The 19,369-nt window shown below is 43.1% G+C and overlaps 1 protein-coding gene across 1 annotated transcript in view; it reads left to right on the top strand.

The window, feature by feature from the left end:
• Window positions 1–19,369, top strand: part of LOC126175594 (inversin-A) — a 238,318-nt gene that overhangs the window by 71,358 nt on the left and 147,591 nt on the right. The window contains exon 5 of the mRNA XM_049922458.1: window positions 6,261–6,572. Coding sequence (XP_049778415.1) covers window positions 6,261–6,572 — 312 coding nt within the window. The remainder of the gene's footprint in view (window positions 1–6,260; window positions 6,573–19,369) is intronic.

Raw genomic sequence — 19,369 nt, 5'->3', positions numbered from 1 at the left:
GCGCCTTCCACTTACGAAACTGGGAAGCACAGCAAAAGCTGGACATCACATGGCGAGGAGAGCAACTGAAACATTGCCCAACACTGGTCTACCTAGGTCTCACACAGGACAGGGCTCTAACGTACAGGCAGCAATGTCTAAACCTGAAACAGAAAGTCACTGCTCACAATTGGATACTTAAGAAGCTGACTGGCAATAGCTGGTGAGCCAACCCGCACCTCCTAAGTATAGCCAACCTGCACCTCCTAAGAACTTCTGCACTTGCGCTTTGTGTATCCACTGAGTATGCTCCTACTGTGTGGAACGCTTCAGCTCATGCTCAGCAAGTCGATATTGCGGTCAACGATACTGCAAGGATCATCTCAGGATGCTTGAAGCCAACACCAGTCCGATTGTTGGAATAGCCCCACACCACCCAACATCCGGAGGGCCACTGCTGCAGGCAATGAGAGGACAAACCAGGAGAATGACCGCTGACATCCTCTGTATGTTCATCAGGGAGCAAGATCCCGCCTTAAATCCCGCAAGAGTTTCCTTGCTAGGACTGCGCCACTGGAGGGAGCACCAGAGGCAATTCGTCTTGCAACATGGAAGAGCTCACTGCCCTTAGACGTATCACCAAGAGGAGAACTAGCTCCTGGTTTTAAAAAAAAATGGTTCAAATGGCTCTGAGCACTATCGGACTTAACATCTGAGGTCATCAGTCTCCTAGAACTTAGAACTACGTAAACCTAACTAACCTAAGGACATCACACACATCCATGCCCGAGGCAGGATTCGAACCTGCGACAGTAGCAGTCGCGCGGATCCGGACTGAAGCGCCTAGAACCGCTTGGCCACCGCGACCCGCAACTAGCTCCTGGCGCAAACCTACAATACCCTTTATGGAGGTCCCTCAACCGCCTAAGAGTGGACGTCCCCCGATGCAAGACCAGCCTGAAGAAATTGGGAATCCTTCCGGCGAGCTCAGACACCTCTTGCGACTGCGAGACTGAAGAAGATTCAAGCCACCTACTTGTATGCCCCCACCTGGACAACCCGCGCACAATACAACAAGACGTTTACGAAGGAAATGACAAAGCTGTCGCAGTTGCTATATTTTGGAAATGCTGGCCACACATGGAAATGAATGACTGAAGTGAGTGTTCTGCCACCTCTCTACTAGGATTTAGCACCTTTTCTCGTTGGCTCATTGTGGCGTGGACTAGATGTTGAGAGTCGCTCTCATGAACAGTCACTCAACAAAAACTCACTAGCACTGTGGAATATTAATTAGCGTCAGGCGCATTGTGTACAGGATTTCCTGGGAGTGCAGTAGCCCATGCTAGGCGTAGCGAATCCTTTACTGGGAGAAAATGTGTGATAAAACATCAGCAGTATGATTCATACACGGAAGGGCCAGAGAAACTGGTACAGGCATGCGTATTCAAATACAGAGATGTATAAACACGCAGAATACGCCGCTGTGGTCGGCAACGCCTATATAAGACAACAAGTGTCTGGCGCAGTTATTAGATCGGTTACTGCTGCTACAGTGGCAGGTTATTAAGATTTCAGTGAATTTGAACGTGGCGTTATAGTCGCACGAGCGACGGGACACAGCATCTCCGAGATAGCGATGAAGTGGGAATTTTCCCCTACGACCATTTCCCGAGTATACCGTGACCATCAGGAATCTGGAAAAACATCAAATCTCCGACATCGCTACGGTCGGAAAAAAATCCTGCAAGAACGGGATCAACGACGACTGAAGAGAATCGTTCAGCGTGACACAAGTGCAAACCATCCGCAAATTTCTGCGGATTTCAGTGTTGAGGCATCAACAAGTGTCAGCGTACAGACCATTAAACGATACATCATCGATATGGGCTTTCGGAGCCGAAGGCCCATTCGTGTACCCTTGATGACTGCAGGACACAAAGCTTTACACCTTGCTGGCCCGTCAATACCAACATTTGGAATGTTGATGACTGGAAACATGTTGGCTCGTCAGCCTGCCGGTGTGGCCGAGCGGTTCTAGGCACTTCAGTCTGGAACCGCGTGACCGCTACAGTCGCAGGTTCGAATCCTGCCTCGGGCATGGATGTGTGTGATGTCCTTAGGTTAGTTAGGTTTAAGTAGTTCTAAGTTCTAGGGGACTGATGACCTCAGAAGTTAAGTCCCATAGTGCTCAGAGCCATTTGAACCATTTTTTTGTTGGCTCGTCGGTCGAGTCTCGTTTCAGATTGTCTCGTGGGGATGGATGTGTACGGGTATGGAGACAACCTTAAGAATCGATGAACGCTGTATGTCAGCAGGGGACTCTCCAGGCTGGAGGAGGCTCTGTAATGGTGTAGGGCGTGTGCAATTGGAATGATATGGGACCTCTGATACGTCTAGATACAACTCTTACAAGTGACACATACTTAAGCATCCTGTCCGATCACCTGCATCCATTCATGTCCATCGTGCATTCCGCGGACTTGGGTAATTCCAGCAGGACACTGCGACACCCCACACGTCCAGAATTATTACAGAGTGACTCCAGGAACACTCTTCAGAGTTTAAACACTTCCAATGGCCACCAGACTCCCCAGAGATGAACATTACTGAGCATGTCTGGGATGCCTTGCAACGTGCTGTTCAGAAGAGATCTCCACCTCCTCGTACTCTTACGGATTTATGGACAGCCTTGCAGGATTCATGGTGTCGGTTCCCTGCTTCAGACATTAGTCAAGTCCGTGCCACGTCGTGTTGCGGCACTCCTGCGTGCTCGTGAGGAACCTACACGATATTAGGCAAGTGTACCAGTTTCTACATGAATCATGTAGATTTTGATGCAATTCAATGCAGGTCCAAATAATTTACTTAATATCATAAAACACATACTAAGACAAAAATCACTCACCACGAAGGAATTATCCGAATGGGACGGAAATCGGTAGATGTGACGTACATATACAGACATATAAATCATTCAGACATATTGGGTAACTTATTCAAGAGAAGAACTTCACAAACGGAACAAGTCAGTAATGCGTTTGTTCGCCTCTGGCTGTTATGCAAGCAGTTATTCGCCTTGACATTGACTGATACAGTTTTTGGAGATTCTGCTGACGGATATTGTGCTAAATTCTGTCCAAACTAAAACTTCTAAGTCCTGAACTGGTTGGAGGGCCCTGTCCATAATGCTGTATCAGACATTTCGTGTGTGGATGAGATACATGATGGGCCAGGTGGTAGGGAATCAACGAAACTACAGAGATGTGTTGCAATAGACGCTGGAAGGACTGTGCGTGAGAGCAGATGTGGACACAGTTTCATATGCTGTAAAAGGAGTAAACTGCTGCGGTTTTTTCCTGTAACGATTGACCCAGGAGGAACGTTGGGGACTGGAATCGTCCGGAATAATGACGACGCTGACCAACGGTTCTAGTGCTTTGCCAGAAGCAGGAAACTATTGCAGACATGTCTAGAGGTGGTTTACACTGGAAAAGCGTATGGGACAGTGGCTCGGAACCTCTGGTGTGGAGATGTCAGCCATCTGTTTCATAACCTACATTTGTTGTATGTTGGAAAGCAAAGGTAGGACATGAGGCGTCGCTTCCATGTTGAGGATGAACATCTGGAAACTAGACATGTTGTGCAGAAAATTACTATCAAACTCATTGCGAAGTAGGAGCCACACAAACACGCACGCAAACACACACACACACACACACACACACACACACACACACACACTCCCAGATAGTCTATGGTGAAGAATATGCGTGCAAGTTGGCTAAGTACACAGAAAAATGTCACATACTTTGGGACGGAACTTGGTACTGGAGCCGAAAGAGCTGCGTGGGCCCGAAGAATCCTCGTCGCCAAATGATATGGGACGGAACTTGGAGATGACACAGGAACTGATGGAGGTGTCAGGGCCTGAAAAATCCTTATCACCAACCGACATGTAACAATAACAAAGATAAGGCAAAGCTCAGGTCGAGGTAAACAATATAGAACAGTTTTATTAATAAATGCATCAACGGAAAGCTCCTGTTGGGGAAAAGTTGTGACTTACAACAGTTCGTAAAGTTTTGCAACTAGCACTGAATTTGCACAAGTCTGAACGTAGGCTGAAGGTCTTAATGATTAAATAGTCAAAGTTTTATATCAGGACGTTTCTGCTTCCGTGTGCCCTGTGATCGAAAATAGTGCCTCTAGTATCTCTACACAGCCTGGGTATTTAGGGTGGAGCAGCGCCACTCCAAACCAGTCTCCCATCGAGCTCTGGCCCAAGCGCTGACTGCACCTGGAGTGCTTCAATAAGAGTCCCTACCAAAACCTGTGCCGTGCATGATACCACGCCACTAGTCGCACAAAAAACAGTCTAAGGTTTACTTGGTAGAAGAACGATGTACGAAGATAAGATTGACGACTAATACCAAAATCCTGGTCACTCCCGATGCGAAGGCCACGTACTAGTGCTAGTGGTGAAAAACACTGGCAACTCTGTCTGTCGGCAGTGGCTGACGAATGTTCAGAATGTTCAAATGTGTGTGAATTCATAAGGGACCAAACTACTCAGGTTCGTTGGTCCCTTGACTTCCCGGCACTGAGGCAAGTGTGGTGCACCACAGGCCATAGATGACAGGGGTGAACAACGGATGTGGAGTTATGTACCGGCGAATACACGTGCAACTGTTGAGCAACTGACTACCCAGACGTGTCTCCTCAACTACCATTCAGCGAACGTTTCAACATAAGGCTGTCCACAGCAGGCGCCTGGTGCATGCACCCAAGCTGGCTGCTGTTCATAGGTGACGAAGGCTGGAATTTGCACTCGAATACCGCAAGTGAGCGGTGACAGATGGTCTGTTCAGATGAATCACGTTTTATGCTCCATCGGACAGATGGCCGTTGGTGTGTACAGCGTGAAACGTCTGAAAACAGACATTCGCCGGAAGGGTGAAAACCGGAGGAAGGAGCTTTATAGTCTGAAGAGTGTTTTCGTGGCATTCCCTTGCTGGTCTCGCCGTTCTGAAAGCCATAATGGATAAGCAAAAGTATGCATCTGCCCTTGAAGAGCGTGTCCACCCGTACATGCAGTTTCTTCTTGTAGGGACGATGGCATGTACCACTAGCACAATGGAATACGTCACATAGCTCGCGGCTTACGTACGTGATTTGAAGAGCACTAGGATGATTTTACCGTACTCTCCTGGCCATCCGAGACACTGGATGAAAACCCAGCCCAGAATCTATGGGACCACCTCGATTGGGCTGCTCTCTCCAGGAATCCACAACTGAGAAATCCGGTCGCAGGTTCGAATCCTGCCTCGGGCATGGATGTGTGTGATGTCCTTAGGTTAATTAGGATTAAGTAGTTCTAAGTTCTAGGGGACTGATGACCTCAGAAGTTAAGTCCCATAGTGCTCAGAGCCATTTGAGAAATCCGGTACAGTTGACGACGGCAGTGGAGTCTACACGGCTCGACATCCCTGTCGGTACCTCACAGGACCTCACTGATTCCCTTTCCGGAAGTCTCGCAGCCGTCCGTGCTACAAAAGGTGGCTATTCAGGCTTCTGGCAGGTGATCGCGTCAGTGTGACTGGACGTAGTGTTTCACGACACGAAACGCACAGTGTGACAGCTTCTCCAAAAGTGAGGTTAAGTTTGAGAGTACGGATTAATACGTACTTATTTGACAAACGAGGCAACGGCCTTGCCGCAGTGGTTACACCAGTTCCCGGGAGATCATCGAAGTTAAGCGCTGTCGGGCGTAGTCGGCACTTGGATGGGCGACCATCCAGGCCGCCATGCGCTGTTGCCATTTTTCGGGGTTCACTCAGCCTCGTGATGCCAATTGAGGAGCTATTCGACCGAATAGTAGCGGCTTCGGTCAAGAATACCATCATAACGACCGGGAGAGCGGTGTGCTGACCCCACGCTCCTCCTATCCGCATCCTCCACGGAGGATGACACGGCGGTCGGATGGTCCCCGTAGGGCACTCGTGACCTGACGACGGAGTGCTTTTTATTTGACAAACATGTGGATAGAAAAGAGCGAATTTGACAAACAAGTTTGGTCTTTACCAGAGGGCTCGAGTCCTCGTCTGTTTTCGCTAGCGGCCGGCTGCCAAGTTAAAATGTACAGCTGTCAATCCTAAAGTAATTTTGAATATAATGCATGACTCGTTTTTAAAAGCTTCGTGCTCGTGTGGCTAGCTTTTTCGCTAGTAAGTAGGATGGCAGCCCCTTGCTGTACAGAGCCCGTTTGCTGTGCGGTGCAGGAGAAGATCGCAGCGGTGCACGCGGCTGCGCGCGCGGGCAGCGTGCGCGAGCTGCAGGCGGCGCTGGACCGGCGGCGCTTCGCAGTGGCGCGCGACGCGGGCTGCGTTGCCAGGCCGACGCCGCTGCACGCGGCCGTGCTGCTGGGACACACCGACGTCGTGCGCTACCTGGGCGCGCGATTCCCGGAGACGCTGGCCGCCAGCGACGCGCGCGGCCGCACGCCGCTCCACTACGCAGCCTGCCTCGCCGACAACGGCCACTACTACCACCTGCTGACCGCGCTCGGCGCCCGCGCCGATGCTCTCGACCAGGTACTGCCGCAGCACGCCCTATCGTTCTCCACGTTCTCGACTTCCTAGCTTAAGATTCCTTTCTAGGCCATGATCGAAATATACGAGGGGTGCTGAAAAATATGTCTTCGAATTATATACGTAAAAACCTCTTAAACCTTTTTAAATAATTTTTTTTATTAATTTCTATATTCTTATTGCAACCTTCTGCTTCTAGAGGGCTCCAAGTTGTAGCATGTAACTTGACAGTGTGCAAAGTACACTGTGTAATCAAAAGTATCCGGACACCTGGTTGAAAATGACTTACAAGTTCGTGGCGCCCTCCATTGGTAATGCTGGAATTCAGTATGGTGTTGGCCCACCCTTAGTCTTCCACTCTCGCAAGCATACGTTCAATGAGGTGCTGAAAGGTTTCTTGGGGAATGGCAGTCCATTCTTCACGGAGTGCCGCACTGAGGAGAGGTATCGATGTCGGTTGGTGAGGCCTGGTGCGAGGTCGGCATTCCAAAACATCCCAAAGATGTTCTATAGGATTCATATCAGGACTCTGTGTAGACCAGTCCATTACAGAGCTGTTATTATCGTGTAACCACTCCGCCACTGGCCGTGTTGAAAGATGCAATCGCCATCCACGAATTGCTCTTCAACAGTGGGAAGCAGGAATGTGATTAAAATATCAATGTCGGCCTGTCCTGTGATACTGCCACGCAAAACAACAAGGGGTGCAAGCCCTCCCCATGAAAAACACGACCATACCATAATACCGCCGCCTACGAATTTTACTGTTGGCACTAAACACGCTGGCAGATGACGTTGACCTGGCATTCGCCATACCCACACCCTGCCATCGGATCGCCACATTGTGTCCCGTGATTCGTCTCTCCACACAACGTTTTTCCACTGTTCAATCGTCCAATTTTACGCTCCTTACACCAAGGGAGGCGTCGTTTTGCATTTACCGGCGTGATGTGTTGCTTATGAGCAGCCGCTCGACCATGAAAACCAAGTTTTCTCACTTCCCGCCTAACTGTCATAGTACCGGGTGATCAAAAAGTCAGTATAAATTTGAAAACTTAATAAGCCACGGAATAATGTAGACAGAGAGGTAAAAATTGACACACATGCTTGGAATGACATGGGGTTTTATTAGAACCAAAAAAAAAATTGCTAGACACGTGAAAGATCTCTTGCGCACGACGTTTGGTGATGATCGTGTGCTCAGCCGACACTTTCGTCATGCTTGGCCTCCCAGGTCCCCAGACCTCAGTCCGTGCGATTATTGGCTTTGGGGTTACCTGAAGTTGCAAGTGTATCGCGATCGACCGACATCTCTAGGGACGCTGAAAGACAACATCCGACGCCAATGCCTCACCATAACTCTGGACATGCTTTACAGTGCTCTTCACAACATTATTCTCGACTACAGCTATTGTTCAGAAATGATGGTGGACATATTGAGCATTTCCTGTAAAGAACATCATCTTTGCTTTGTCTTACTTTGTTACCCTAATTATTGCTATTCTGATCAGATGAAGCGCCAGTAACGGTACCAACAAATAAGTCCCTGGTTTGGAGTAATGAGTTTGTCGACAGGGTGACTATGTTGAGAAATAAATATGTAGACATGAAAATATGGACGTAGACTATTAATAACGTTTGTTTTATTTAAAAGGCTTTAAGGGCTTTCCAATTAGGAGACATTATTTGTCAGCTGGCTTTCGTAAAACTCGTCCCTGAAGTTCAATCAACTGTGAGACACGCCTTTGGAGGTACAACGGCAATTGCATCAGTGGCTCGAGGAGCGTCATTTAAATAGAGCTACATAGAGGGCACCCTCTCCACCGTAACGTTAATGGAGAGGTTTATGTGTCTCAGTCTTTCACTGGTCTATACTGGCGGGAGCTAAGCTCCTGCTAGGGCCATGTGTGCCAGATTGGTCAGTAAGTGAGAAACCAAACAAAGAGTAGTCGTACTAGGGAGGTCCCTTCTTGAGGCTATGTGGGTGGCAATCACATGGAACTTTAGCTAAGTCTCTTGGCCCATCTTGGCCAACTCTTGTTTTTCTTCGACCCCAATGGTACTATGTTGCGAGGACCAAAGGTCTCTTTCATTTTCATTTCTCATTTTATCATCCGTGGAGGAGGAAGGCCTCCACTGGCATGGTGAAGCCATTCTTCCTAGGGGACCAAATCCTTAAAACAAAACATGGTCGTCCATGTTGGGGGTTATGTGATAACGCTGGCAGCCTGTCCATGTGAAACTCTTCATATTTGCAAGCCTCAAAATAAACCTTCGATAAAAACCGAAAATCATGGATGATGATCAGGCAAAGAAAAAGATAAAAATTTCAGAACTTAAGCGTTACTCATTGTGGCCACGTGGAATGTGCAAGGTCTGGGGACACACGAGATTGAGCTTAACAAAATACTCAACGGTTACAGTATCGTTTTAGCAGTCATTACAGAAACAAAAAGAAGTTATAGGAATCAGATATCTAGAAGATTACTTTATATGCAGTAACATCTGAGCAAAGAGGATGTGATGGAGTGGAAGTCTTGATAGCAATATCAGTATAGCAGTCATTACAGAAACAGAAAAAGAAGTTAAAGGTACCAGGTATCTAGAAGATTACTTTGTGTGCAGTAACATCTCAGCAAAGGAGATGTAATGGAGTGGAAGTCTTAATAGACAGAAAATGGGAAGATAACATACAGCAGTATGCACCAGTAAACGAAAAGGTCATCACAATGAGACTGAAATTTGATAGAGGATATCTAACAGTTATAGGAACCTACGCACCAGAGGAAGGAAAGAAAGAAGTAACACATTTGTACTACGAAGACTTACACAAACACCTGAATGAAGCACACAGCAGGAATACATATAACCAATGCACAAAATTAGAACATAGCACGCTCATTAACATAACCAAATCTAATAAACAATCATGCAAGAGCACAATTATTACTAACTACACAGATCACGCAAATAAAGTTATAAACGTCTTTGGAAAAAATAATATTAAAGAAATGCAAACAGATTCCATGAATAAATATGCAACTTAAACCATTAAGACTTGTCACAAAATGTTAACTGAATACGAAAATAAATCTAGCATTGTTAAGAGTGTTCGGCCACCAATACTAAGGAGTCAACCAAAAGTACATAAAACACTGATTCCTTTAAGCTTCATAGTAAACAGTAGATACATCCCACCATACCACATAACCAAAAAAATGCATGAATGGAAATTTACAAGCAAAAACTCCAGAACACTGTCCAACAATGTAAAGGACAAAAAGTTACAAACAAAGCAATATTTGTATAGTTATATACACCAACACTCCTATAAACGAAACAAAGTTCTCATACAACAAAATCTAAAATACAGAATGTTACCTTTCACAGGTGTGCAAGAAATGACAGAGGTTCTCAAACTTTCAGTGTCACAAACCTAATTCAAATTTGATGGAAAATCCACAAACAAGCAGATGAAGCAGCCATGGGCAACAGAACAGACTGAACACTAGCTGATATTTTCTTGAGTAAGCTAAAAGGAAAAGTCTTCCTGTCACAAAATCTGCTCTTAAAGAAAATGGCCTGTTATTACGCATATGTAGAAAATGCATTATGTACATAAAAGTACCACAACTAGTTGCCCAACTAATCCACCAAGAACTTACATGTAAAAATAAAATTACCATGTAAAATGAAAACCAATAAGTCCATTGGCTTTCCGAACCTAAAAATATGCAACATTAATAACAAGCATACCGTCAAAACACATAGAAAGCCGGAAACATCAAACATATGATAAATTACAACTCTTGCTATTCAAAATACCAAAATTAGGCCTTTTTCCAAGCAATGATAAACAGAATTACACATTTACCTTTGAAACAAACAGCCATACAAAAATAAATAACACTGAGATACACAAATATAGTACAACAACTCTATAACAGAAAGAAAACCAAATAACAATCTATAAAACAAAAAATAACAGTCATACACGAAAACCCACCAAAACAAATAACCTGATACAAATTCTGAAACACTATAAAACGACATTAAGGACAAAAAATTGCAACAGGGAGTTATTACAGAAACGGACTTAGGAAGCAAAAGAAAAATATAATGAAATCAGAAATGAAACCAAAAAACAGCCACATAGATCTTTGAAGGATACATTTATAAGCAGATTTGCACATGACATACATGGTATACAGGACACAGCATATAAAATGATCAGATAGCTGAAAAGAACAGTGAAGGTACTCCAAATAGAAATATTATTCCTTCAGTAGACAGAATATATAAAATTATGGTATAATCCAGATGCAGAAGAGCCAGTGGAACAGAGAGCAGAGGGAAAGACAGAGCTAATAGATTTGACAAAATTAAAGTAGGCATTCAAGAAAACAAAACATAGAAAGACACTTCTATTAAATGGAGTTATCTCAGAACTGATAACATATGTTTAAACATTTCTAGAATTCAGAATCCTCCGTCTATACAACATTCGTTGCCATATAGATGAAAATTCCAGAAGAATGGAGATGTGCTGAAGTTATTTCACAATTTAATGAGGAAACAGAAGTAAAACAACCAATTACAGGGAATGCAACTTCCGAATGCCTCCTATAAAATCTACAGCAAAATAATTAATCAGAGGCTTCAAAAAACTCTGATTCAATTTTATTGGAACAGTAAGCAAGCTTTCATAGAGGAAGATTTTGTGCCAGCGATGTTTTAGCTCTGAAACCAATCATAGAAAAAAGACGAGAATTCAGTTCCACACAAAACAGTCTACGTCTACGTCTACATGATTACTCTGCAATTCACATTTAAGTGCTTCGCAGAGGATTCATCGAACCACAATCATACTATCTCTCTACCATTCCACTCCCGAACAGCGCGCGGGAAAAACGAACACCTAAACCTTTCTGTTCGAGCTCTGATTTCTCTTATTTTATTTTGATGTTCATTCCTACCTATGTAGGCTGGGCTCAACAAAATATTTTTAATTCGGAAGAGAAAGTTGGTGACTGAAATTTCGTAAATAGATCTCGCCGCGACGAAAAACGTCTTTGCTTTAATGACTTCCATCCCAACTCGCGTATCATATCTGCCACACTCGCTCCCCTATTATGTGACAATACAAAACGAGCTCCCCCTTTTTGCACCCTTTCGATGTCCTCTGTCAATCCCACCTGGTAAGGATCCCACATCGCGCAGCAATATTCTAACAGAGGACGAACGAGTGTAGTGTAAGCTGTCTTTTTAGTGGACTTGTTGCATCTTCTAAGTGTCCTGTCAATGAAACGCAACCTTTGGCTCGCCTTCCCCACAATATTATCTATGTGGTCTTTCCAACTGAAGTTGTTCGTAATTTTAACACCCAAAGTACTTAGTTGAATTGACAGCCTTGAGAATTGTACTATTTATCGAGTAATCGAATTCCAATGGATTTCTTTTGGAACTCATGTGGATCACCTCACACTTTTCGTTATTTAGCGTCAACTGCTTCCTGCCACACCATACAGCAATCTTTTCTAAATCGCTTTGCAACTGATACTGGTCTTCGGATGACCTTACTAGATGTTAAATTACAGCATCATCTGCGAACAACATAAGAGAACTGCTCAGATTATCACCCAGGTCATTTATATAGATCAGGAACAGCAGAGGTCCCAGGACGCTTCCCTGAGGAACACCTGATATCACTTCAATTCTACTTGAAGATTTGCCGTCTATTACTACGAACTGCGACCTTCCTGACAGGAAATCACGAATCCAGTCGCACAACTGAGACGATACCCCATAGGCGGCCCGCAGCTTGATTAGAAGTCTCCTACTGACAGTGTCTGTGATGTTTTCTACATTTGTGTACAGTTAATAGCTGTGCTGTCTTCTGAATTCATCATTTTCTTTGATTGGACCTCAGATTTTCCTCAAACTCACTCTTTCTCTGATTTCTAATTTCTCGATCAGACTTATTCTATTCATAGCAAGCCGTTCCTAAGCATATTGAATCTCTGGTCATATTACCATGCAGTAATGTCGTACCTTGGCATTAAGAGACATTGATTTCGTCTTTTCTTAGACTAATTGACATGCTGTTTCCATTTTTCTGATCCATAATGCAACGGCTTCTTTCTTAGAGATGTTCGGCTCTATCCACTCTACTAGATATTTAAACTTTTCCGTTCGTTTGATATCCTCTTCTTCTACCTGCAGTATTCTGGGCTGTGACTTGATAATCTCTATGGAGATTGGAGTCCCACCTTTGCTATTTGTGTCTTCATTTCACTGTCTTGTTCTACAACTGTGCCTAGCGCATCAGAAAAAATACCTAGAGGCCATCTGCAAAGGTCAGACAGTCGACTGTCAATTTCATATTTCTGTTGCCAAGTTTGATTCCAACATCTTTGTCACTCATTCCTTTTCACTGCTCGCAGATCACTTTCCAAAGTACAGTGCTGAAAAGTAGAGGCGAGAATCTGTCTCGTTGCCGGACTCCCTACCAGATTTCGAAAATATTTCAGATCTCTCTCATGAACTCCACTTTGTAGCTGCTGTCAGTAAGAGGCTGTTAGACAATAACCTTTTTTTGCCATGTAAGCCAAATTTTTTATGATTTCGATAAGAGTTATTTGGTCAATTGAACCAAATGCCTTTTTGAAATCTACGAAGGACGCTACGAATTTGTTACGTCTACATTCCATGAAAGAAAGAAAACATTTAACATTATTGACATGCTCGGCACATGAACGTCCTTTCCTGCAATATCCATGCTATCGATCCAGCTGTGAGTCCTTTTCTACCATAGTCCGAAGAGCTTTGGAAAAATGTTGTAGTTATTAAGAGAAGAGAGAAGTCACAATAATTGTCCATTTATTACCTTTCTTATGAAGTTGGTGGGTCAATGCGGAAAACCAGCCCCCTGGAATTTCCTCGGTCTACCAGGTGTTGCGTGTTATCTGAGTTTGTTTATCACTAGCCCTTTTTCCAGGATTATTCCACAGTTCGGCAATGATCGAGTCATCGCCTGGAGCCTCGTTGTTCTTTACTGTATGTATGATCTCTTCAATTTGTTTTCTTGTAGGAGGTGATGAATAAGGCTGAATGGGTGTGCTGTTTACGAACTTGAACCTGGTTTGGAGCCTTACAACTCAGGAGGCGTCATTGCTTACACTGGAAGGAGAAATACATCTTTGTGATAAAATTTTATACCAAAATAGAGCATTTCAAGAATGATTAGTTAACGCGTGTGCCAAAATACAATCTGCCTATTATTTAATTGCGAAGATGGAACATACCTCCATGAAACGTAGTTTGTTATCTGAACTAATCCTTGCCAAGCCCATCTTCCAATGACACCTGCTTCAGTTATTTAAAGGCTCCATCCACTGCCCTGTAAGTCCTCCCCTGTTCAATCACTGGGCTCAGAAATCGGTTACAAAAATTGGAAGAAACTAATTATAACACGACACCTGCACACTGGAACCTCCCTAACGAATTCTAGTGCGATTTCTGTACTGAACGGTTATTATTGTCGGTGGATCGCTAACTACCGACAAAAGAGTGGTTGACTGATGTCTCATATGCAGGAAATCTTACTAGTTACGGCCAATTTCCCGCTACTAGCACCTCTTAGGTGAGTCTTACCTCCTGGCAGGATTTAAATTTTGTTGTTTTCCATTTAACGTTGCTGGGAAAATACCTAACGTCTATCACAATACTTGGCATGCATTGTGAATCTGCCCAACAGTGCACTTTACATGGACCATTAAAGAGCAGTTCGAGATAAAAATGCAAACTTTAACTCATGGTGACTTCAACGTCTCTCAAAAATTCCACCAGAGGCTGGTCCTTGCCTCTCTGAGGTCACGTCCTAAGGCATGACTGCCAACTGGCTAAGACTCAAATTAAATCACTGCTTCAGTTACAACACATGGTGCGCCGCACTTTAAAAAGAATTCTGTACGTTATTGCGAGAAGAGACGTGCAACGATCATTGTCCATTCTAACACATTTTATTTGAAGTCGGTGAATCAATGCAGAGGACAAGAAAGATGGAAGTTCCTCAGTTTCCCAGATGCTGTAGTTTCAAATCTTGCTTCAAAAACCTGGCGTCGTTTCGAGATAAAATAATACATACAAAAAATTGCTTTTATAGGCCATTTTAGTTTTCTGAAGATCGTCTTCACTTTTACACGTAATCGCCATTCAATTCTGAGCACTATTTATAACGTCCGCCGAGCATCTTCAACTCCTCTACATTGAACCAATTGACAATGCCAGTATTTATTTCCGCATATTCTTTAAACCATTGTTCATCAACCCACTGTATTAACTGCCAAAGAGATAATAATATTTGGGCGCATGCCTTCTCAGTGGTAATCCTAACCTTATTCTTGACATGGGCAGCGGTGGGAACGTGCGTCATCCGCAGAAGGACCGTCCCGAACGACACTTTCCCATTCCATCGATTTTGGATGGCACGCTTGGAATTGGTAAGCGTTTTATGCACAGGTCAGCTGTATGTCTTGACCTACGTTCTACGAAATTATCTAAAAGAATGCCCTTTTAATACTGAAAACAATGGCCATCATTTATTGACATGAGCAAGGATACTGGTTTTGTTTTCAGTTTAGGCAAAGTTGAATGGCGTTACTGCCTTGACTGTTGTTTTAATTCTGCGTTGCTGTAGCGTATCAACGAACAGTGTTGGCATTTTTCCGTTCTGTACGAAGTGCTCACTCTGTCATCATATTGCTAAGTCTAAAACGACCCTGTTTTGTTTTGAACTTTCTGGTTTCCGCTATTGGTATACGTTCAGTGAACATCAAACGATGATTGTTGCTCCGTTTACAGTTCATCCTTTCGCAACGCACTGAACAGAAAACGTTTGACATTCTCCGTCTGTTTGTGTTGGTTCGTAAACATCTATGTTCCATACCTTATACACAATTTGCGATATCCATATGTCACAACTGTCATGGGGTCATCTCTGGGTGAACGCGTTACTAAGAGCATTTATATTTTTACATAGGGCCTATATCAATTTCTAAACTGAACTTCGAAAAAACTCGAAAAACCAAGACTGCTAGTAAAATATTTATTTAGATGAGCGGTCTCGGTAATGCTATTACTATTCTCGGATCTCCAAGGACAGAACTAGACTGAGAGTATAATAATTTTACAAAAGGTGTAACCAAATACAGTTGACATGTCCATACATATGGAAAAGTTAAATACATTCAGCTTTACAAATCATACAATCTCGGCTGTCTGCCCTTTGTAGGGTGTAATATCACAAATGTATGTGTAAAGACCGTGGAACACTCCGGACGATAGCTTGTCATAATTAAAATAACTGTATATACAAAACATAAGATTAATGCATCGACTACCAGGGTTCATGCTCATGCCACAGCTGAATACAGACTGCGATGTCTGAAAGTTATTTGCTCTGATTCGATCGTTTGTTCGCTCAAGACCATTAAAATGTTTCCCTGCTCTTTATTCAAAACTGACTGTACTGTCTTCTGTTACAAAAGGTTAAACTGAAATTACTGTTGTGAACAGCGTCTCTCAGTGCACACATTTACATAAAGACAAAACTACCTGGCGTTCACTGTGCAGGAAATTAAATCAATACTGTTACTCAAAAACCACTACCAAAATCAAACTGTGCATTACCCAAAAAAATCGAAACACTGAAATTACGTAGAAACTATGTTCACTGATCCATTAAAAATCTGAATTACAAAGAATGTGCTTAGAATTTGTGCAGTGGAAACGTGGGATGAGAAGTGAAAAAACCAACAAATTATGAAAAGAATCTCACCTGATATATTATTACATAATCAGCAGCAACAACACAGCATGAAGAAATCGCGCCAGATAAAATATGCTAGAGTAAAACTAAACTACTGGGAGAAAGATTGCAATGATTTCCTCATGCTAGAAATGGCTTCTTACTAGAAGTGAAAATTGAAATGAATTAAACTAAAATGACCTAAACTGAAGTGGGGAGGTGGTGTGTTGTGTTGCAAGAATCGCTAACGTTGTTAATACGTGCCAACAAAAAGTTATTACCTTAAAACATCTGTATCCATAACGCAAAGCCATTCTCTCTGTACCGTAAATGCTGCGGCTGTAAGTCCTCCCATCAGATGAATAATTCCTAACAATTTTCTTCAGCAAAATCCTCCTTCAATTGCGCTAAATGTTCTGCCAACTTTCTCCACGTCCAACACTCGGTTACTCTACGCTTTACAACTGAGCCTAAGATAAATAAGTTCAGAGATACTATTGTCTGCCTCAAGTCGACTATTCCACAGATGTCGCTACTGTTTCTATCTCATGACATGATATTTCCACTTATTCTGAAACTCTCCGCAAATAAATGCCCAGTCCACCTATATATGTCCAACTTTCATGTCAAGTAAACACTACATCGTAAGCTCGCCAGATGGCACTGGAGTACCACAGTTTACAATTTAGTTTTACACAACGCAAGGCACAATTATACAGTACTAAGAATTGTTATGGTATCAATTAAGAAAGCTGTACAATAACAACGATTTTTAAAATCATTATTAAAATGTTTTTCAAAATAGTCACCTTTCTCATAATCCTTTTCTGGTTCTCAATCCAATCAGGAATTTTAGTGGTGTTGACCAGACAATGTTATAAAACTATTCTCATATTAAAGAAAACTCTTATAATAGTCTTAGTGACGTGTAACTAGAACATCGAACCGTTCTTTCTTATACTGTGTACCATACGTCGAAATACACAATCTTATTTGCGATTTTTTATGTGCAACTGAACATTCAGAGATAGCTCTGGTAACAACTCAAATTCCATTCATGATGGCATTGTTATTATTATTAACGTTAATTCCCCGTTTTCATGGCACTTTTTCTGTCTCTTTCTTTTTTCTTCCCAAATACCTTACATATATTCACTGTGTTTCTTCTTCCTGTCTTCTTTCCCTTCTTTCCTGTTCTCTTTGAGCGTTTGCTGAAATTCCTGTTTCCTGATTTTTTTCACTGTACTTTTTCTTTTCTGTCTTGTCTTCGGTGGAGATGTTCAGTTTCTTGACGTCCTCCATGGGTTTCTTTACCCAGTTGGTTTTCACTATATTAATAGTCACTATGTTAAAAATTTTATTGGTCAATCATTTTCGTTCCTCCAATGTATGTGTCCATAGGATTTTGTCCTCCTTTTCCTGATGTTGTTTTTAATCGTTTCTGTCTGTTTCTACAGTTCTTTTGTTTGTCTCTTTATCCAGGTGGTTAGTGTTTAACGTCCCGTCGACAACGAGGTCATTAGAGACGGAGCCCAAGCTCGGGTTAGGGAAGGATTGGGAAGGAAATCGGCCGTGCCCTTTCAAAGGAACCATCCCGGCATTTGCCTGAAACGATTTAGGGAAATCACGGAAAACCTAAATCAGGATGGTTGGAGACGGGATTGAACCGTCGTCCTCCCGAATGCGAGTCCAGCGTGCTAACCACTGCGCCACCTCGCTCGGTTGTCTCTTTATCCAGATTCCCTCTTTCTGAACTGGTCCACAGATCTTTCTCAGTATTTTCCTCTCTTGTCTTTTCACTTCCTTGATTTTCATTGTTCCCTTGATTACTGCTGTTTCTTAGATATGCAAGGCCTCTGGTAAGGCTAATGTACTGTGGTGTCTTAATCTAGCATTGATGGAAATACTTCTTTTGTTGTAATTGTTCCATGTAAGCTTTCATCCTTTTTGTAGGTTTGTGATCCTTTCTTGACTGGATGTCACGTTGTCCTGTTTAATGTATAATCTCTCCCACGCATCTAAAACTTTCTACTTGTGTTATTTTCCTTACTTTGTTGTCATTGAATGTCCATGTATTGCGTTTTTTCATGTGAGATTTGCAGTCCTGTTTTGGTTGAGATTTCGTGTAGTGTATCTAGAGCTTCCTTGGCTTCGTTTCTGTTATTTGTTATGATGGCTGTACCATCGGCATAGGCCAGACATTTTATGTTGGTGATTCTATCATTGTCTCCCTATCTTCAACCTGTTGACGCCTTTGTCCATGCCTTGATTTTTTCTCCAAAACCCAGTTAAATGCAATGGCTGACAGGCCACTTCCTATCTGTTTCCGAGTTTTGACGATTCTGTGTATTTTCGTTGTGATGTTTCCGGGTCCTAATTTCCAGATTTTCGCATTCAACCCATATTCTACAGGTCTCTGTTATTTTTCAGTATGTTATTATTTTCACAACCTCTTGGTGTGTTGACTGTTTGGAATGGAGTTTGGGTTCTGGCTTATCAAACTGGAGTATCTGCATTGGTTTACGACAGATTAGTAGTGTGTCAAAGTATTGCGCTAATATTTCACAGTTCTTTTTTGGATTTATTTCCAGCGTTCCAAAAATGGCTCTGAGCACTATGGGACTCAACTGCTGTGGTCATAAGTCCCCTAGAACTTAGAACTACTTAAACCTAACTAACCTAAGGACAGCACACAACACCCAGCCATCACGAGGCAGAGAAAATCCCTGACCCCGCCGGGAATCGAACCCGGGAACCCGGGCGTGGGAAGCGAGAACGCTACCGCACGACCACGAGATGCGGGCCAGCGTTCCATCTTGCCTTTTGACGCATAAGCTCGGTGGTTGGTATCCTCTATGTTTTCTCTGAATGTTCTGTAAAAATTATTTTCGAAGTGGTCTTCTGTATCCTGTTGAGCTGTTCCACATTTCTCGGATGTTTTCGGATGTTCTACGACTGTTAAATCCTTTCCAGGCTAATATACTGTCTTCTG

This window comes from Schistocerca cancellata, chromosome 3, assembly GCF_023864275.1.
Source record: "Schistocerca cancellata isolate TAMUIC-IGC-003103 chromosome 3, iqSchCanc2.1, whole genome shotgun sequence".
In the NCBI taxonomy this organism is placed as follows: domain Eukaryota; kingdom Metazoa; phylum Arthropoda; class Insecta; order Orthoptera; family Acrididae; genus Schistocerca; species Schistocerca cancellata.
This window is presented reverse-complemented; position numbering and strand designations above follow the sequence as displayed.